The 22,095-nt window shown below is 43.5% G+C and overlaps 1 protein-coding gene across 1 annotated transcript in view; it reads right to left on the bottom strand.

Annotated features, from left to right (window-relative positions):
- Positions 1–22,095, bottom strand: part of GRK5 (G protein-coupled receptor kinase 5) — a 153,444-nt gene that overhangs the window by 87,632 nt on the left and 43,717 nt on the right. The window contains exon 2 of the mRNA XM_036385487.1: positions 4,255–4,350. Within this exon, the coding sequence (XP_036241380.1) occupies positions 4,255–4,350 (96 nt within the window). The remainder of the gene's footprint in view (positions 1–4,254; positions 4,351–22,095) is intronic.

Here is a 22,095-nt window from a genome sequence, read left to right as displayed (position 1 = left end):
GTCCCACTTACTCTGTTCACCAGCTCTACAAAGTGTTTCTCACACAGAAGTGTATTTTTAACAAGACGGAAAAGAATGTGCCAGAATTGGAAGCTCGAGCTACTTTTACCCCAGGTAAAAGGCAAATGCCATGTAAGAGCTTGAATGGCAAAGGAAGAATTTTTTTCTTTTTTGGCGATTAATACTAATGGCCAAATTAGTATTAATGGGGTTGATCTTTCTGACTGTGAAATCTCACCGAATAAAAATATTTAATAAGAGAAATCCTCAGCATTCTCTTCTACCTGAGCATCATGCACAACCAGAAACTGCTTTACCAAAGGAGTTAAAAGTTGTCTGCAATAATGCAGCAAATCACTCTGTGCAACAAGCACAGACACATTCTGTGGCAGTTTCCCCACAAGGTTCAATCTATGGGGTAAAAAAGTCTTGATTTATTATATAGCATTTGGACAGTTGTGAATGAAAATTTGCCAAAGATCAGAATAATCAACTCTTTCACCCAGGCAGTTTTTTTATGCAAGAAAAAAGCACAGAATGGGTCTGAGCAAAATAAATAAAAATTCCACACTTTTAACCAACAGAACCTTTTGCGTCATTCAGAAATATTTACAGACATCCAGAATCTTTTATCATCAAAATGACACTCTGGCCTTTCAAATTGCAACTTTTTCTTATGTTTTTTTTTTTAACTGATGGCCTTTAAACCAATGGATATCTCTAACTTTTGGCATCTCTTCATGTCATGTCAAATGCAGGAACTTTTAAAGCTGTTCCTTGGTATGTTTTCCTCTTCCCTTGAAACATCTCTCTTTTGCTAAGCTGTCATCTGCGAGCTTTAAAGATAGCAGAACCCCATCTACAGCAGCATCCATCACATGAGTCATGGTAGCTATGCCTCAAAAATCAGTTTTTATTGACTGACTGGGCCTCTGGTGCCAATATGGAAATCTTCCAACCTGGACAGGGCCGGCTGTTTTAATACAATTAAATACAGCCAGGAAGAGGGCTGCAAATGGAAACATGCATTAGCCATTCATAGTATACAAGCCTCTCTCAGAGCCCAGTAAAGTGCAGCATCCCTGCTTCCCTTGCTTATTTAATTAGCACACAATGAAGGCCACTGAATTTCCCTGCAAAAGGTGTTGCGTACTTTGGACAAAAAAGAAAGGAGAAAAGAAGTTGCTTTTAAGTCCAGTCCAAAAAAATAGCTCCTTGGCTAAATGGCACTTTTAATAAAGACGTTTCCAGTGTTTGTTTATTTATCAAAAAGCAGTGTTTCTCTCGGGTGTTTTGATTTTTATTTCTGTGCACAAGAAGGAGGGGAAAAAAGGGCTTTACTAAGCAAGTCTTTCAGTGAGACACCAGATGATGGATAGTCAAACACAGAGTCTCCTGTAAACACAGAGGTAACCAAAAGGTATGAACTGACTCATAATTGTGTCAACACAGGTCGCAGACCCTTGGTTTATTTCAGCCTTCCTGTTTTTCACAGATTTCTTTTCACACTACAGTATTTTTTTTAAGACACAGACTCTTTTCAGTACATCTTAGCGGGGTGCAAAAGCACACACGTTTTTACACCAAAATGTGGGCATCTACACACACATGTAGGCTGTACTGCCACAACTTCAACAGCAGCATTTTCCATCTATTGCTTATGGCTACATTCAACTAAGCTGTGCAGTCCATGACTGCTCTAAATCAAAAAGTCCATCCCATTCCTGCCTCCAGCCTTTCCCTGGAGGCTCTTGGGAAGCATCCAGAAGAGAGGAATACAACAAAACCTCAACAGCCTTGTGCTCCAGCTCATCCAACCCTCCAAGACTTGCTGTGATTATTTTTTTTTAACCTAAGTGGCAAGGACTCTGTCTGATGGAAAATGCTGGGAGGAGGACAGGCAGCAAAGAGGTCTGTGATGAGCAGAACCTGCCTGTATTTGTCCTGATCTCTAAACAAATTGAATTTGGCTGTAGCTTTTCCCTTGTATAAAGTTTAGAACCATGGTTTGGAAGGTTGGAAAGATCTTCTAGCTCCAATCCCCCTAAAAGACCTTCCACTAAAAGCCCCATCCAACCTGCCTTGGAGGAAAAAGCCTTTCTGTGCTCCCTATTTCTGAACTAGAAATTTAAGAATTTGCTGTGGTGGGGGCTGATGTGCAGACACCCCAAGACATTGAATCCCCTGCAAGTCCCAGATCAGCTGAAGGGCCAGGAAAGATGTTGCAGGACATTCCCTGTACCTGTGCAGACACTAGTCTGAAATCCTGAGATCCTTTTAAAGAACTTGCAGAAAATAACAAATGAAGAAGGGTTAAAGCCAGGGAAATGGTTCTTCCTCAGCAGAGGCAGGAAAAGAAGCCATTTAAGGCCAGACTGCAGTGACCAGTGCTCGTTCCTGGGTGTCCAGGGAGCACAGAGCCCAGTGCAAGGGATCTGCAATGGATCCAGCCTGAGCACAGACATGAAAAGGACTTAATGCTACAGACCCACCCACCCAGGATGTGTGAGACACCCTGTATGAGGCAGGAGAGGTTCAGACAACTGTTCATCTGGGGTGTTTCAACTTCAGAGATTCACTGAAAATGGCAGAGCCAGCAAGGACAGATAACATTATTCAGGCTCAGCAGTGTCTTATTCCTTTGTGTAATCACATCCAGCTCAACTCAACAAAAATCTGAGTTACAGAACCAGGATTTGGAGCTTATTTCCCACTGTGGAAAAGGCAGTTGCTAGAATTCCCAGCTAACAGGTAATCACTGCAGTGACTGAAACCAAATCTGCCCAGAGATCCCACAATGGCTCTTGCCTGGTTACATCACCAAATCATTCACCAAAAAAATGCAAAACAAATTACATTAGGGTGAAGCTGACACACACAAAAACCTCCAGAAATAACATTTCAGAAACAGAAATAATTGGCAGACTTAATTTTTTAAAGACTACTCATTTTAGGATAGTACACCTTTGTCAAGAGAGAACATTTTATCTGGAGCCATTTTCCCTTTTGGAAACAAAGGATGACAGAACAGTGGGGAGAATTCCCTTTGAAATTACAATATATTGAGTCAGGTTTGCTTCCAGCAGGTTCTGTACCTTCAGAAATTGGTCAGACTTTGTGTGTTTGTCAGCTGGGGAAAACCTACATTCTATTCTCCTGCCTCCCCTCTTTTCTTTACCTCCTTTTACCTACAACAGAAGGCAAAGGAAGAAAATTTTACTGAAGGAGACCATGAAAAGAGTCTTCCAAACATTCCACATATTTCCTCTGCATAAACACGCTGTGGATTTCTAATGTAAATGGTGCCAGGGCACTGTCACTCAGACCCCAAGTTAGACAAATTATGCTGCCCATTATCTCACTTGTTACAGATTCTTGCCTTTCATTCATTTCTTGCCAGTGGCTGGATTTTATGTGTAGAGGAGAAAAGAAGCCTCAAATGCTGAAGTTAACCTCTTGTGGTGAGACCAGTAATCCTGGGCTTTCCAGGGGAGAATGCAGAAGGAGATAGCTACTGGCCCTGTCTGCCAAGGCAGCAGTCAAAGGAATGCTGAAATTTGGCATGTATGAGCAGGAGAAATGCAGTGCTATGAAAATGGACACTGCAAACTCCCTGCCAAATCTGCAGCATTTGGCCCACATGAATAAAACAAATTAAGTTAAAACAAGTTTTTTACATGTCCTGTAAAAAAGCTCCATTAAGTTGAATAGGGGATGGTGCTGCTGAGCAAACCTGCCTGGCAGAAGCCTGGCTGCTGCTTCAAACATCATATCCACACTATAATTAACACTAACTTACAGTCAGCAATGCTCATTTCCTCCCAGATAAGGAGATACTTACCAGAAGGGAATGCAGGATGTGATGAGGGGATTCCTTTCTGGATGTGTTTTTACAGCCACACTGGCAGGGACAGAGTGAAAGCCCCTGTCCCACATGCCAGGTGTTGTCCAGCTCTGAAACCCCTTTGGGTCCTGGAACCTGTGTATGGAACACAAAGGGCCTGGATGCTGCCAGCCCCATGCCCTGCCCTGCCAGTGCAGCATTCCAGCCTCTCCTGCCTGGTCCACAACCCCTTTCAGGAACAGAAAATCAGCATTTTTTGCATGGCAGCACCACGGGAGGAACGTGCATGGCATGCCCACCTGTAAACTGACTCCCTGTAATGATGAGTACCTTTAATGTCATTCTAATGAGCCAGTTCTGAGAGAATGTTTTATTTATGCTGTGCTTCCAAAGAAGGGAAAAGCTCTTACCTATTGTTCTTCGGAGATCTTCACACTGGCTAATGTGAGGGAATTTCAGGATTTCCTTCCACTTTTTGCTTTTGCCTTTGCGTTTCCCTCCACCCCCTGCAGAGAGAGAAATACCAGGATTAGATTGCTCTGGGGACACAGTTCCACCTGCCCAGTCACAATTCTTATGGATACCATTAATAATTAAAGCTGAGACACTGTGGGTTGATGTACAAGCAGATCCCTGGAAGTGTTCAAGGAAAGGTTGAATGGGGCTCTGAGCAATCTGGCCTAGCAAAAGAGATCCCTGCTCATGGCAGGGGGTTTGCAGCTAGATGACCTTTAAGGTCCCTTCTAAGCCAAAGCATTTTATGATTCTATGATACAGATCACATCTCTACTTGTTTGAACTCAAAACAGACCAAGGAGGTGGCATCTGCCAGAAGATCAGCTCACTAAAGTTAGTGGACTTGCTGCCCACCAGGTCCAGCTGAGATGACAGTGCTACCTCCAGCATCACCACTTCCCCAACCAAGGGAAACAATCTGTAAAATTACAGCTCACACCTTTTCAACACAGATATCCCCCTTCTGGTTTTGGGACAAGCCCTGATTCTATCCCAAAAAAGTGCTGAAAGGAAGATCCAAATTCAATTCCTGCCATCCCCTCCCACCCTCACATTGCATATCCTGCCAACATGGAACTACTGCTGCTCTTACACACTCTGGCCACTGCTGCTTCCACAGGACAACTGAAGGATAAAATTAATGGTTTCATGAGGAAAGTATCACTCATTGGTCCTTCTTTCTCTTCTGCTTGGAGAGGCTGTGCAGCCAATGGAGGAGGAGAATCCCTCTGGACACGAGAGCCCAGATGCAGACTGGGATTCTCTGAGTCCCTGTATTTACTGCAATTCAGTCCCTGTACACAAAATCTGATCCACTTGAGTCTATTTTGCATGCACTGGCATGCTGAATGACTAATTCAGAGCTAATTCTGTAGAGGGGTTGGTAGAGTCACAATTGCAGACTGAGTGTCTTGGGTCCTGCATGACATTACAGGCTAAATTAGGAGAGCACTGACTCAAGAAGTAGCAGACCACCAGAGAGAAAACAGGAGCCTCAGAATAAAATCACAAGTATTGCTCTCTGTGGGTCATTTCTGATCACACAATGTCACCTTTGGCACAGGAGAGCTTATTTTGAATCTCACCTTTTATTCCTTTGCTTCTGATGGCCAAAGGTTTTGCCATCATAGAGTCTGCCTTGAATTATTTTAAACTTCTTGACAGGAGCTGATTGTTATTTCTGCAGTAGGTAATGTAGAGCTGAGATATCTGCACTGGCCCTGCAGGAACCAGCTTGTTTGGAATTTCAGGAGCACAGCCCTGCTATCCTTTCCAGGAATCAGACTGCAGGAAAGCACAGAGAGCTGTGACTGCCTCCCCACCACACAGTATTCTGCAACACAGACATACCCCTTGGGTCTGTAATGAATTCTGCTTCAACCTCCCCACCAGTGCATCTCAACCACTGCTGCTGAGGTAATTTCCTCCCCCATCCCTCTGCCCACAGCATCAGAGAGCTTGTCCTGCTCTCTTGGTCTTGCATGCTGAGGGCCTTAGGTGAGCTACAAAGTGCTGTTAAGCATTTTGTGGGCTGGGGTGAGCACTGTGATCATCTGTTCACCAACTTCTGGAGCACATCTGCTCCCAGATGGCTCTGCTCTGGCTGCCAGTGGCCACAAGGGGTTGGATTCAGCAACTCTAAGGGTCTTCACTGGTGTTCATGTCCCCAAAAGCCCACTCCTGCCATCCTGCACAGTGGCTCCTGCATGCCAGGCTGCCACCTCCACTTGCTCCTCTTTTCCTTCTCTTCCAGGGGCATTTCCCTTTGTGCTCCTGCCCTCTTGACTCATCACACTGTACCTACACTTCTCTCCCTGCACCCTCCCTTCACATACTCCTCTGGCAAAATGATCCTTCCACCAGGAATTCCTGCTTCCTTCTCTCATCCAGTCATTCTCTATGGCTGCATTTTCTTCCTGAACCATTTTCCCCTGAACTTTTCTTCTCTTTGTGTTTTTCCTCATGCTCATTTATCTTAGAATCACAGAATCCTACTATACACTGAGTTGGAAAGGACCCGTGAAGATCGCTGAGTTGAGCTCCTGGCCCTGCACAGGACACCTCAAGAAACACCTGTGCCAGAGAGTGCAGTCCAAATGTTTTTGAACTCAGACAGGTTTGGTGCTGTGAGCCCTTCCCGGGGAGCCTGTTCCAGTGCTCAGCCACCCTCTGGGTGAAAAACCTTTTCCTGATACCAAACCTAAACCTCATTTCTGTCACCCTCATTTCTGGCTGCTGCCACTGCAGCACCTCTGCCCTTGCCAAGGGTCAGACAGAGATGCTGCTTGGGGCAAGCAGGAGCTCTCAGCTCAATGGATGTATTCTCAAACACTTTTGGACATAGGAGGCAATGGAGGTCAGCCAGATGAAACCATCCTTCAGGCTAATCTGCTCAACACTGGTACATCTTCACCCACTGAAGGTCTGCCCTGAAGGCACTAGAGATTCCAGAGCACACCTGCTTCTCCAGCCACCTTTACAGAAGTCCTCCCAAAAAGGCTCCATCTTTAGTGGCATCAAGCAACAGAGAATACTGCAGAATAGCCCTTTGCTCTAAATGGCAGCTCTGAGATTTGTGCAGAGGTGATGTGATCCTGCTAAGCTGGGCCAGAACATCTTTAAAATCCATTCAATGTAAAATATGTATTGATGTATTTACATGGGATGATGTATTCCTGACATTAAATTCCCATCAAAACGAGGGAAGGGCTCTGCAGCCCCCCGTTACCACCGTGATCGATACAGCCAGCATGTTCCCCTCTCTTTTGTGGCTATCCTCCAAAAATAAGCAGCCTTGCCTGATGAATCATTTGCTCTTAGCTGAGCGTGAAGCAGCGTTCCTGCTTTGCTTGTGACGTCTTTATGTTAAAGATTCTGATCAAGTGCTTTAATCGACCTGACCTTTCCGCTCCCAGCTCTTCTTGTGGAGCCAGCAGTGTTTGCTGCCTCCAAACGTTAACTCTGGGGGGGTTTGAAGGACATAATGGAGTGAGACAGCTGAGACACACAGTAAATTGTCTGGCAGAGCTAAAAGCAAAAAGGGGAGGTCTCTCTGAGCAGGTCATGGTGCAGGTTGCAGAGGGAAGCTTTTCACACGTTGCCTCGACTGCTGCCTTTGCACCCTCTATTCCATACAGGAGGATTTGCACTCTTCAAGGCAGCTCTCAGGGCAGGACTTGACAGACATGCCATGTTTAAAATCCAAGTTCCATCATGTGGTGTTGGAGGGTCTGACTGCTTTAAAATTTTGCTTTGCTGCTGACAACCAAAGGTGAGCTGCCAGCAGCCCTGCTGCCTTGCCTGCGCTCAACAATTCAGCATTTGCAAACTGAGGGTTGAAGCTAATTCTCTAACATGTCAACCAGTCCTGTAGGAAACAAAAGCATTTGCTCTACATCCTATCTACTGAAAAATACATGGCATTTTTCACATCATCTTGTGATGCTGCATGGCAAATCTAGCTCTGATCTTTGCTTGTGAGGAGAGAGACATAACCAGAGGCACACATGTAAAACATCTGCCAGCAGGAGTTACCCTTAGTCTAAAGTGCCTACCTTTTTTCCCTCTCCATTATTCAGTATATACTTACTCTCCTAACACCAAGAGCAGACAGGAAAACACCTGCATATTATTAAGCCAGTGAGATATTAAGTCAAAATTAAATGGGAAATCAGAGACAGAGGACAGAAGAAGATGATGCTGAAGAAGCCAAGGCTTTGAGCCTGTTAATTCTGCTAAAGACAGCACCAATCCACGCTCTTGCTCAGATGATTGAAAATTATTTACAACACAGAGTAAAACATATTGTTGGATGAATTTATTCCAGCACCACACCCATAGCATATCCATTTGTGCCTCATGCCACCATGCAAGGTGGATTTTAAGGATGGATAATCTGGCTTCCTACTGCTGCTCTGCTCTTGGCCAAGTTGATAAGACAGCAACACATCCCATGCTGCCAGGCCTGGCTAATCCAAGACTGCCAAGTATTTATTGCAGTTATATTAACTGCAATCTAGCTGATACAGATCATTGGAGGATGACTACAGCTTCCATCTTCCACTTCACAACAGTAGCTGGGTTGTCACCCAGGGCCTCCCCAACAACAGTAGAGAGCTCTGTAGCCTCAGAATGCAAGGCCTTGATTACACAGTGAAAGCAGTGAAACAAACTCCAAAAATATTAATCAGAAAAATCATGGTTAGTGTCCTATTTCCACTCACAAGATGTTTGCATTTCTTCTCTTCTTCCACTTGCCACCCTTTCTGCTCTGTCCCAGGGAGGTGTTTGAAGCTATGTGTTCTATATGGAATTGCCATATTAGAGTAAGGTCTGGCCAATACAGGATGGACTGCAGGCAGCTTCAGAGGAAGATCTTGAAAAGCTGTTTCTGAAGTATTTGAAAAACATTAAATTTGTTCCATATTCTGTTAGATATGGCTAACAAAACATGAAGGTGTATGGCTTCCAATCAATTTCTTCTCCTTTTTTAGCATCTGTGCTACTTAGAATCAGGCTGTTCTTATGATCCTGGTGAACGCCCTGCTCTGTTGAATGCCCTCATGTCTCATGTGGGTGTGAATACCAAAGATTAACTGTGTATTTGTGAAGGAAAAGAATACTAATTTTAATCTTGCTTTCCTAGAGCACCTTGTCCTAATGAGACAGCATGAATAAAACTTACCAGCCCATCATTTTCCCCTAGGATTTTTTCATGTCTAATACATTGAGCCTCTGAGGCAAACAGTTTCACCCTTATTAGACCTGTTTCATGTGGAAGTTCTCCCAGGTTCACTATTCTTCTTTCCTATTAGTTCCACCTACGCTCAGCTGTACTAGCAAATAAAACCGGCTTGTTTTTAAAGAATAAAAGACTGCTTGCTCTCTGCCCTTCATCCTGCCTCTCTCCTCTGGGAAAAAAACCTCAGGAATCCTGGTTTATTCCGAAAAGACCTTAGATGATACTCCTGATTTAACCTGTGCTTAAAACGAGCACTTACACAGACTGCCAGGAGCCTCTTTATGAATCCCCTCCCGTCAGCCCAAGGAAAATGCCATGAGTACGAGGGCTGGATTCCCAAGAGCAGGTGGGTGTCCACCGTGGGGTGCAGTGCCTCTGCAAACCAGTCTCTTTTATCAGATACAATAAAAAGTCCACTGCAGGCCCTCAGAAGAGAATCCTGTTACACAGCCCCTCTTATCGACGCTAATCTGGTTTTGTCTCCCACAGCCTTTTTTGATGAGCGTGGCTCTGGAGAGTCACAGACCATGATAAGGGTTTTGTGCCCATCTCCCCTGCTGCCACAGCACATTTGCTCAAAATGCTGCTACAAATACCTAAGCCTGACAACCACTGTGTCAAACACCTCACTGCTTTTTGGGAATGAAGAGCAGATGTGTTTCTGTGTAAGCCTCCAGAACCACATTGATGGGAATTTCACAAGCAAAAGCACAAGCAAAAATATGATGCCAGTTCCAGAGGGAGAACATGCAAGAGTCAGGCTGGCTTTGCAATCTGAGGGCAAAATATTTTGTACACAACTGGCATCTAAAGTACCATTAACCTTGGCTTACAGAAGTCAGTGTTGATAAACACTTACTGCAGGAATATCTGCCTATGATTTAAAGAAGGGGTCAGGTAATACTGCAAATACTGATAAAAGGATGAAACATGACTTTAACAACACATTTTTAATGTTAATTATAATAATAATAATTATATGCTTTAGTAACATCTACTGCCCTGAAGGGACAGAGAAAGCTAAGGGATTAGTCTTTGAAGACTGATCCTCAGGGTTTTACTATCATATGTCAAGGCCATTTTGTTACTACCCTAGGAATATAAAGGAGTCTTTGCACAAGCTACCTGCATGCCTGGTCAGAGCACACTGAAAGGACTTAATTAAACTTAAAAATCAAGCCTTTAATTTCTTCTCTAAGTCTTAAGTAGGCATCCCAGTTTGTGGCATTCTCCACACAACTCTGCCTACATCCTCCACTGGATATTTTTAATGCATCTTTTGAGATTATTTGAACAAGTTTTCTTTGGGTTTTGTGGGTCAGTTCACATATACTGGGTTTACATTTCACTGCTATGCTAACAGAGAGTTGCCTGGTCACAAATTTCCCTGGATGCAGTTTAATTTCCCCCAACATAAACACCTATAGTTTGTCTATTACGGTATCTCTCTCTCTTTTGTACCTTGTATTTAACTGCATCATGTTTATCTGCAGCTGAATAATGAGCAGAAAGAGAATGTCGGCTTTTATGCCACGAATAAAAATCATCCAAAAGATACAAAGCCTATGGAAGATTTACAATCTATTAAAAAACAAACAAACAAACATTAAATCTTACAAAAATAAAGCCAGCTATAATCTAAAACAGTGAAATTGAGAAGAGCCCAAAATTTCAATTTCCTATTCTTGACCTCAAAGTAAACAAGGCTACTGGCACAAACCCAGGCGTTTTTGTTGGGTTTAGAATGCACTACCATGTCCTGGCTGATTCAACATATCTGGGGGACTGTCTGGGGACTGTTGAGAGGTTTTCTTCATCAATAGTGTGGATACCATAAAAAAAAAATTGTAACACCTCCATATCAATGATTACTATGGGAGACCAAGCTTTTGAACAGAGTTGTTGAGATTCAAGGTTATCACCCTGCTGAAAATATTAAATCTTTCAGTGGACCTTTCCTCCAAACTGCAGCTGAGACTGTATTTCAAAGTTCTACAAAATTCTGATGTAAAGACATGAAACCATTTCACTGTGATAACATTTGAGTCATCTCAGTTCTCTAACGTCAAAACATTATCATAGAACATATCAAAGAGTGCTAAGATATCACTGGAACAAAATGGGTATGGTAAATTGACATTCTTTACTTTGTTAAGATGATGTTTCTATATTGTCAATAAGAAGGTAGAGAAAGCAAATCATCTTTTCTTTTAAGCAGACACTTTCCTGCAAACCCTTTAATTTTTGACAAAACTTCATTCTCTGAAAGGAAGATTCTTTTGTCAGAAATGTTCTCAACTGTCACATGCTCTGAAGTACACAAGAATTAAACAAGGAACGTGGTCTCCCCATAGCTGAATGTTTGAGTGACTCTAAATTCCCACATTTCTTACCAACTCCCTCGAGTTAATTTGCGCAGCTGTGAGTTGCACTGACTGTAAGAGACCTCCTTCCCATTCTTCCAAAGGAAGAATGCAAACCCCTGCTCCAGAAATCCTGCTTGAATAGGGCTTGATAACATCTTTCCAGGAAGGAACTCCTCTTTAAGCAATGGCTTTTAAACTTATGACCTGTTCTATATATTTATTACCCTGTTTAGCTATACATGCATGCAAGCTACCAACCAATGCCTCCAAACCCAAACCTGCAAATGCAGCTTGGGGTGGTCCTGTGCATGGTCAGGATGATGATCTTTGTGGGTGCCTTGTAATTCAGGATATTCTGTGAGTCTGTGATCTCATCACCCACATACAGCCCATGCATTGCCCATGGACACTGCCCAAGAGGATGTGTAGTGATCCTCAAACAGCCCAAAGGCTCTCAGGGCTGGCTCCTAAACCCAAAATACCTGACAGGGACTCCTGGATCCTAGTTAGACACTGAAATAAGTGAGGAGAAACCTAAAAAGCTCTGCTGATTTGCTGATCCATAATGTGCAGTTCTGATGTTTAGCAACACAACAGCACAATGTGCAACATGAGACAGGCAGGAGGATTGCAAGGAAACCTGACCCTGGTACAGGTAAATACATGGGGTTCAGCTCTCCTGAAAAATAGGATGCCAGTTCCACAGGGGAGAACTTGCAAAAACCCAGCCCTGAGCAGGAAACTATGTGGGTTCTGTGTGTCCCTGTCAAAGAGCTGTGTGGGCTTTTTCTCCTGCAAATAGTTCTGCAGCATCTAAAAAAATAACTTAGCCTCTGTGTTCCTGACATTTGAGTCTCATAAGGAGTATTTCTGAACTGTGGGGAGGAGATCCAGCTGGAGGGGAGGTGAGAATTCAAGTGTTCCTATCAGCAGTCTATAGCCAGGCTCTGAGAATTATGTTCTATTCTGGTTTTTTACCCTCACCTAAATAAACTTACCAACAAGACTAAAGAAAAGAATTTTTGCAGACATCATGAAAAATTAATTGCTTGAGACTAAAACAATAGCTTGTTTTATTAGGCCTGGCTGATTAATCAGTTCCACCAAATTGGTAGAATTGGCAAAGCTTTGAGATGTTCTGACAAGAACCCAGAAATCCACACGTTAAAAAATTGTGAAAATTAGGCTGGGAACCTCCTTAGTACATGTGTATGGGCTGTACTGCCAGGATTTTTTTAGGGGAATTTCCCTTCTGTGACACTTTTTGCTTCCAGAGTCAGCCAGGAAGGAAAGTGCAGCATCACAACATGTCTCACACTAGGTCATGTTCTATTTGGGATCAGGATCAGACACATTTTTCTTCATCACAAAAGCAGATAACTACCATTTTCCTTGCTCTCCATGGTCAAGCAACACAGTAATTTCTCAGACATATTCATAAAACATAAATTAAACCCTAGATATATGAGGAGCCTTCAAACACACCACGGGGGCAATGTGGAGAGGGGGTGAAACCCCCTGAAATGCCTGGTTACAACAAGCATTTGCCAGCAGCAGTGACTGACTGGGAGAGGGGAAAAGATGTGGGCACAAACATTGATCTGGAGGAAGAGAATTCTGTGTGGATACCAGGGAAAGCCTTAAGAGGGTGCACAGCACTGATGCAAAAGGACACAGCCAGCTTTAGGGAAGACTTCCCCCTCCCTTAGCTACAAATCCTGGCCTTGGCCCCATCATCTTGTCCAGCAACAAGGTACCAACAGGTGCTTTCTGTGGATGGTGCTGCTAGATCCCCCCTGAAACCACAGAAAACATCCTCTTTAAAAAGCACTGACAGCCCAAGATGTGATGGTAACAGTATTGTCTGCGTCAGCTTTGGGGATCATTATTGTAAAAGGTTACAGAAGGGATTTGGGTTAATGGAGGTAATCTGTGATTATCTGATGCAACAGATTGCTCTGCCAGTGACTCATTCCTTCTGCCACAATATACTGTGGGCTGCAGCTGCAAATAGAGAGCAGGATGGAGCTGGCTTCCAAGCTAAGACTGTCCCTGTTGTCTGGAGAAAACCCTACAGGAGGGGGTGCCAAGGCATTGCAGGTGTGTGACAGCCTGGCACAGCTTTGCTGAGGGGAGTGGGCTGCAGAAGTGTACTACAGTCACTCACTCAGGGGTGTTACTATAGCTACCAGTTGAAGGACTCAACACAAAAAGCAGAACTAAAAAAAAAAAAAAAAAGAAAAAAATCAGGAGGTAGAAGACAAAAAACAAGGGAACTTGCAGAGCAAAGGCAGAGGGTGCCTCTGATTAGCTAATGAAGTGCTTCAAAAGCAGTGAGTGAAAAATGAGGCTTGAAGGTTGCATGGTGTAAGCGTCAGATGATGCAAGCAGCTGGCCCAGCTTGGCTGCCTCTCCCACCCACCCACCCACCCGGCTGTCTTCATAAACACAAACCAGAGCTCTGTGCCAGGCAGGGATTAACTATTTCCTCATGGCTCAGACAGTCCTGCACTTCCACTGGCTCTCACCGCAGCCCTGGGGCCAGAACTAAAACAAGGTATTGATCTGGGCTATCAGCCCCCCTGAGAGCAGCAAAGATCCTACCACCAGGGACTCCAGGAGAGAGCAGAAGCCAAGTACTGTCATAGCCTGGAAGATGCAGAAAGAAGAATAAACAGCACCATGCAGCAATCCCACACCTCCCAGTGGAAAGCCCCTGCCTCTGGTCTGGGTGCCCAAGGTAGCCCAAAGCACCAAAAGCAGCTGCAGCCAGGGATGGGCACTTCTAATATGTACATAAATCTAAATAAATGTATGATTCCCACTCACATGCTTTCCTGACAGCCAGCTGCTCCCTTTGCTTGCTGTTATCGTCACTCAGAGATTAATGTCACTGCCTGGGACAGCTTATTAGCAATTTTTATTACAAAGCATACACATTTGGCTGGTGGTGGGCAAGAGCTAAGCCTCAGAGTAAATAAAATACCAGGACAGCTCTCAGGGAATGACAGAGAACAGATATCTGTGGGGTCTTTACCCTGGCTTTGAAAGGCAATAATGGCAGGAGGTCAGAGATCAGCGGCTTAATTGTCCAGTGAATTAATGGTGACGAACGTCTGGTTCCCCTCTTGTTAAAACTGACACCAGATATTTCAGAGAAAGCAGAAGCACACTTGGCTACAAAGGAATGTTTTGAAGGCTGAGGCTGAGATTGTTGCCAGCCCCAGCCTGTCAGAGCAGCGCAGGTCAAACGAAGTCACTGTAGGGAACTGCTGCTGACTCCAGCACAAACCAGAACCTTCTGGGCCCAGACACAGATTACCCTGCTCACTCTGGAGAGAAACATGGTTTGCTTGTGTTTAATAAAAAAGTCAGATCTAGAGCTTTGAATATGCAAGCATTAAAAAAAAAAAAAATTACAATTAGAGGAGTGTGAATTGCACCATTAAAATCAGCCTGTGCTTGTTTCCTCTCATTTTGAAGAAAAATAGGGAGCAACAGGAAAAAAAATTACCAGAATATATTAAAAAATGCAAAAGAAATCTGTACATCTTCCCTCTCCAGAAAATGTCCCTCTTTCATTGTCCTGCACAACCCTGGTTCAACAATGCATCTCTTGGTGGAAATTGTCATCATGGGAGGAGTAAGGAAACTGGGAAGTACATGGGGACCACTTTCACCCAGTTAGTGACATTTTCTGAAGCTGCCTAATACTTTTCTATTGAAACAACTTCCACAGAGAAGGATGAGGTCTACTTATTTATTTTCTTCCAGTTGCTCAATCTCATTGCAATTCAGATTTTCATGTGTAGCTGTAAGAAGAAGGATGAAAGCTTCCCTTTGTTTTAAGGTGGTTATGTTAGCTTTGAGCTGTTGTGAAAGAAACTGTAGGGCACATCTTTCCCCTTCATCTGAATACACGTGAACCCCTCTCTGGTGTTTAATTTAAGCTTCACAAACAAGGAACAGGCACTTTCTGAATATTAAAAAACACAGTGTCAACCTACCAGTCAGTTTTTGAGAAGCATAATGTGACTTCTTACGTGGCAAGCAATCCCCCTCATTAGGAGACATGTTGATACCTTTAATTAACAGTGGTAATGTATAACACTGTTAACAAGGATGTCTAACCCTGAATTAGGTGACTAAAGTCTAAGTATTCTTTCAGCAGTGTTTTCTACAGAGGTCATGATGACTGCAGACAGCCACACTGTTTTTTAAGTCAATCTATGTGCTCAGTCTCTGGCTGAGCTAATTATAATGGTGCCTTTAGCATCACTGTCTTTAAGTGTCTGCTAGCATGGCCCTAACAAACCACCAGGTCCATGTTTTTCTAGCCCAGACAGAAGAGTCTGACTATCAGGTCAGAGTTCATTCCTCTCCAAGGCCAGGCTTCCATCCCACATGAACCCAGCTTGCTGAACTTCAATTACCAATGCAGAAGTTCATGACAAGACATCACTGAACAGTGTATTTGTTTGCTTCCTGCTGCTGCCCCTAATCAGTACCTGGGGGAGGAAGGCTGCTGGGTCCTCAAAGACTAAAAAGACTTAACATGCTCCTCAAGGGCTAAGGGAGGCATCTGGCTCAGCATTTCCAGTGTGAGGATGGTCTGACCTTCACATGGGCACCAGACAGACAGCTCCCCTTGCATGCCCCATGGCCCCTGTCCTTCCAGCTGAGCGAAACTAAGAGAGGGGCCTTTGAAAGGCCAGTGAGCTGCAGTTTTGGGAGGGGCAGTGGTCAGGGTGCAGCCACACAAGCTGTAACAGTGCTGGTGGTACAGAGCACAGCACTGCAATGCCAGGGGCATGACTGGGTATAAACTCAATTGCATGGAGTGTGATTCTGATAAATGAGGTCTGTGTACTGCCTGTGTGGCACTTGGAGTCACCCTAGAGCAGATCTACAAGGAAGTCACAATCTCTGCAGCAAGAAGCACTTTCTGTCCAGGTGTTTTATGAAACTCATTTTTTTAGGGCTTGCTATCATCATTCCTTGTCGGGTGTCAGGGCAGAGAGAAGAAATATAGCTATTGCTTTAGATAATATTCTGATTTTCAAACTCATGAGAGAAAAACCCCAAGCAGCTGGGCAGAAAATCCCAGCCTCCTTATCTCACCCAACTGCCCCAGTGACGCCACACGCTCTGCACTGTGCTGAGCAGCACAGCAGCAAACACTGATCTTTGTGTCTAAGCATCTAAGCCCAAGTGGCCCATGTGCTATTTTAGCACCTCCTGGGACCATTCTGGGAGATAATGTAATTAATATTATCTTGGTGACGGCTATTTACCACATCCCACTGGGAAACTGCAATCTGTGCTTGTGGAACTTGAACCCAATTAATACCCACTTCCTACCAGTTTCAGGTGTCTCCTAATTTGAAGATACATTTACAGACAAAACAGGTCAGTAACTCTTCCCAGTGAGCCAAACAGCATCTTAATCACTCGTGTTTAATAGGAAACAAAGGACTGAGCACTGATAAAGTTCACCATTATGCTTTTGAGGAAAAGAAAAGTGACTACAGAACAATCTGATAACAGGAGAATTTGCTTCCTGTGTAACTCGATATTTATAAACCCTCTCAGCAAGGGGGCAAAAAGGAAATCATTTCAGCTGGCTGAAGTTAACATTCCAAAACACATTTTAAAATGACAACACACACAGGACCCCAGCTGAAAACAGTGCTTCTGGGAAAAACATGCAGAAACAAGAGGAGGCAGGCAGGCCAGGGCTCCTGGCACAGGTTCTCCAGGTGCTGGGGACAATCCTGCACCTTGCACAGCACAGAGCCACCCTCAGCCTCCCCAACAGCAGCAGGGGACAGGTGTCAGGGCAGCAGGTGGAAGCAGGATTGTCCTGGCTGTGCTTTCCACCTCTGATGGAGTGACTGGATTTAACAACCTCCCTCCGTCTCCAGCAAACATACAAGTGCCTCCACAGGTGTGAAGATATGGGATTTTTTTTTCAAGGTAAAAGCTAGACTTTCAGTCTTACTAGGATCTTCAGTAATTTTCTATGCTTTTCTATAGTTAGTCCTCTTGAAATGCAGGCTCTGATTGCCCTAAAACCTGTCACAAGAGCAGAACTAGTTCTCAACCCCAACAGCCTCAGGACCAGCACCCACAACTCCAGCTGATTTTATGGGGAACCACAAATTCCAGCAAGCCTTTCAACAAGCCCCTTGTGAGAGGGAGAGATAAGGACCTGAACTGAGGAGTGCCTTCTGCACAAAATTGTAAGTGTAGAGTATTTCTGGAGTAAGTGCTGTTTTCCAAGGCTTCCTGGTATGGAAGTTTTTCATGGGAGTATACCATGGGAGATGTGGAAGAGTGCTTACAGTGAGAGTAAAATTAAAATTAATTATTTGTATTTTATGCCTAAAAAGGCAATGTTCTAAATTATTAAAAAATAAATGTTTATCTCCCAGAGGCAGAAAAACAAATATGGAGGGAGGGAAAAAAAAACCAGTAGAAGGTACACCTATTTTGTTTCACATTTTCCACATTAGTAGATGACAAAGTCATTTGCACTTTGCTGCCTTGGCTTCAGATTATCAAGTAAAAGATTTCTGAGTTGCTTTCAAAGTACATAAATAAAAATAATAAAACCAACACAAACCTTGGCTTTTCAGCAGTGCCCTCTACTTAAAAGACATAAAAGCATTTTGCAAACAAAAATAGGGAAAGCTTTTCCAGCTTAAAGATTCACTTTGCCCTCACATAAATTAGCATGACTTTTACAGTCGTGTTGAGACACTCCACATGTGCAACTGGGAAAAGGAATTATCACAGGCAGTTTAAATGCTCAGCTTTAATTAGGAAAAAGAAAACCAAAATAAAACCAGACCCATTCTTCTTGAAAAGTTTTCCAGTTGATATTGTCAGAAGACATAAGAAAACTAGGGCTGCTGGATGCTAGCAGGAAAAGCATTCTTAAATTTGTTTTAAGCTGCCCGGCTCTGGAAAGGGAACACACACAGGAGTGGATCCCCTCCATCAAATGGTGGTCACTTGTCCAGGGGTTGCACATCACCTCCTCTTGCTGAGAGAACAAGCAGCAAAAAGATCTGCTGAGAACAGCCTTTACCAGACACCGAGCATCCAATGGCACGGGTGTTTAATCACTTCCACTGCTCACAGGACAACTTAGCATTTGCTTTTCTGCAGTTCCTGGGGGCCAACAAATTCAGGACCTCTTTGTACAAGGCAACACATGAACACAGATCCCATCTCCACGAGCTTGCAGCTGGGTAGAGCAGCCAAAAGCACTCCCTGTGACATGCTGAACCCGCTGCAGTCACTGGGGATGCTCCTCTGCCTTCAGCAAGGGTTAGGATTTCATCCCCTGTGGCTTCAGAGGGTCACAGTTTTCCCACTCATCAACACAATTGCTTTCTGAGGAAGGCCCATTTTTCAAAATGGGGTGGTATTACTGAAAAAACATTAAAAGTTGCCAGGAACAATCGAGGGCTGTAAATGCACTGTTGTCCAGAGCTAACTGCATTTCAAACAGATTCAATAAAAGCATGATGATGGAAAGAACATTGAAAAATTAAGAGCAAGTCAGACCAGGTGTTTCCCCTCACTTTCACCCTGACATTTCTTGTCTTTCTGTCTTCTGCCCATCTCTAACATTTCTAGCATTAACTACTTATTTTATTTTCCAGTTTTGTCCTCTTTTCACTTCTTGTTGACTATCAGTCTCTGAGGACACCTTCTATCTCTGACCTGTTCCAAACTGGACTGCTACCCCTCCACATCCTTCCTGCTCTTGAAAGCAACCCTAGGAATAGGGGCTGGGAGCCTCTTGCTCTTCTCTCCCCTCGTTTCAGGGAAATGCCTCTAGGAATGGGCTGCAACAGGCATGCATCAGTCTCTGAGGAATAAAACACAAGGGATTTTCCATCTGAAATCACTTGCCACAGGCCTGTTCATCCTCTTCAGGAGCTGACACAACTGAATAGAAGGAATTTATGGGAATTTGCTCACAAACACAAAAGAAGAAAAAAAAAAAAAAGCCAAGAGTAGCACTTTGGTCTTGTCCTGAAATCCAAGAGAGATACAACAGCAGATGTCTTTCATCTATATGACCTTTTCCACTAAGACAAAGAGAGACAGGATATTAAATCACAGTTTAATATTTTTATGACTCTTGGCAAGCATTTATTTATTATGGGTTTGTTTGTTTTGGGACTTTGTTTTTAGGCAAAGTGTTATTTTTTGTACTTTTCATGGAACTCCAACTGAAATACTATAAAAACATCTGAGACAAATTTCTTTTGGGTGATTTGCACATTTTCAAAGTCACGGGCTGACTCCCCTTCCAACTCACGTTGCTCAGACCAGTGTGTTTAAACCAGAACAACCATATGACACGAGAACAGCAATTATTTTTTCACAAAGTCATGGGAAGCCTTGCTGGTATGTGCCATCATCATGTGAGGGGGACAAAAGCAAATCCTTTAACCAGCAAATGTAGATCAGGAAACATGCTCAAAAGTTGGACCATGAAAATCCCTCAGTGGCTACAGTGGGGAACCCACAGTGACAGCAGGACACAGCATGAGGAATGTGAGAGAAAACACAGATTAATTGCATTTGTCTTCTTAATTTGCTTACACCCTTGGCTGGAGAGGAGCTCTCCCTACCATGCTCAGCTTACCTTACAGGTGACTAAGCAGACAGGAGGACAGGGATGGCACCAGGAAAGACAATCCAGGGGAAAGGACATTGACCTCAGACCCTGGGAGGATTAGTTTTAAGTCCTTCTTCTAGCACAGATTTCTGACATGATTTTAGGCAAAGAGCTGGGCTGTGTAAACACCTTGTGAAAGTGTGATCACAGGAGGTGGCTGAAGCAGACACAGGTCTGTTCACCCAGCCAGGGGCTGTTACCCCTGGAGAACAGCAGGTTTAATGGGCTGTGCTCCTGACTCACAGCTGCTGAAACTCCCCTTACCCAAAGGGCTCTGATCCCTGCCTGCAGGCTCATCCCACCTAAAGCTCCACAGCATCTCCACTCTGAGCCCTTCATCTTGCCCCTAGCCAGCTCCCAGCACACAACACAAACCCAGAGCATTTCCTAAGCCTGCCTTTGATATTGATGGGTGTAAATACATTAAAGACTGAGAAACCCTAAAGCCTGATAGAAATTTTCAGTGAAACATTTTTCCCTCAGAAAATTCCCATCAGCCAAAAGTAAATGTTTCACAGATGTGTCACTTCTGATAACATTTTATTTTTAAATGCAGGAAATTTAAAAGGTCCTCAGTAAGATTAAAACAGTGTTTCAACTTCTGATTCCGAGCTATTTTACCCCCTTTAAAATACTACATTATATTTTATTCCTTTATTCACAAGGAATAAAATAAAATAATAGAATAAAATAAAATAGAATAGAATAAAATAAAGTTGTTGTTACAATTTATTCCCAAATAAAACATATAAGCTGAGCCCAAACATTTTTCTCCCTCGGATTTATTTCACAGCACATCAGAAATGTTTGTATTCCCTTTGTCTTAGAATAGAAATGTTTTCTTGAAATTTGGGAAGGAAAACAAACAAACAAGCAAAACCCCAACACAGGACAACAGCAGAACCTTTGGCCCTCAAAACCTCCCCAAGGCCCTGAGCTCTTGCAGTCGTGAGGGCAGGTGAGGACAGGCTGGAGCTCTGCGTGTTCTTTCTGAGTGACTAAAACACGACATGGGCCAAATGCAACCACATGATACTTCCAAAATGAGAACACATATGGCTGAGCATTTCTGAAAAGTCAAAAATCTGCTCGCTCCGAAATCAATGGGCGTTTTACTCCTGACTTCTTGGAAGCAGGGTTAAGTCAACACCGGGTAAGACGGGAAAATCCCAATCAGAGATCAAGCACAGCGTTCCCCCTCAAGATTATTCATAAAGTGTGTGCAGACGTCATGAGAAAACAGAAGGTGCTACAGTGCTGTTATTTTTAAGCTGAGGGTGAGAAAATAGGCAGTGAAGCGTAGAGCAGAACTTCGTACGTTGCTTTGTCACCAGTCTTGTTAAGGAGCTCGGGGAATTTATTTTAGGGAGAAAAAATTCGTAGTTATTTCTGCTTCTTCCATTCAGAACAGAGTTACTTTTACATGAACTTTTACAGGTTTTTTTGAATACTTCTGTATTTTCTGAAGGCATTTCTTTTTGAATGCTGTTTTTCTGTGACCCACCCCATTTTCAGAACCACTGAAAATGTCCAAGAATACTTCTTTAGGTTACCTAGAAGACATCACAAGTTATATTCAGAATTTAAATCAGCTCCTAGCTGCCTGCAAAGCTTTTGCAGAATTGTGTCTTCCTTCTCTTGCAAAAAGCAATCAATTTGGAGAAGCTGAGGCAGTCACTGAAGTGGATCACAGGGAGCATCTGTGCACAAAAAAGGGAGACCAATTCTAATCATCAGCATTGCAGGACTGTAATCCTTGAACTCAGGCATGAGCAATTATCAGTGTGAGAGTATAATTTATTCCTTGTAGTCAGCCACAAGATGGATATCCCATTGGGCACCAGTTAGATTGTTATACTCATTTTAGAAAGCTTAGCAATACCACTTATCATGTATGAAACAGTACTAATGGCAGGCAGCCTGAACC

The sequence above is a fragment of the Molothrus ater genome, chromosome 8 (assembly GCF_012460135.2).
Source record: "Molothrus ater isolate BHLD 08-10-18 breed brown headed cowbird chromosome 8, BPBGC_Mater_1.1, whole genome shotgun sequence".
NCBI classification, from domain to species: Eukaryota; Metazoa; Chordata; class Aves; order Passeriformes; family Icteridae; genus Molothrus; species Molothrus ater.
Note: the sequence above shows the minus strand (reverse complement) of the source record. Positions and strands in the feature narration are given on the sequence as shown.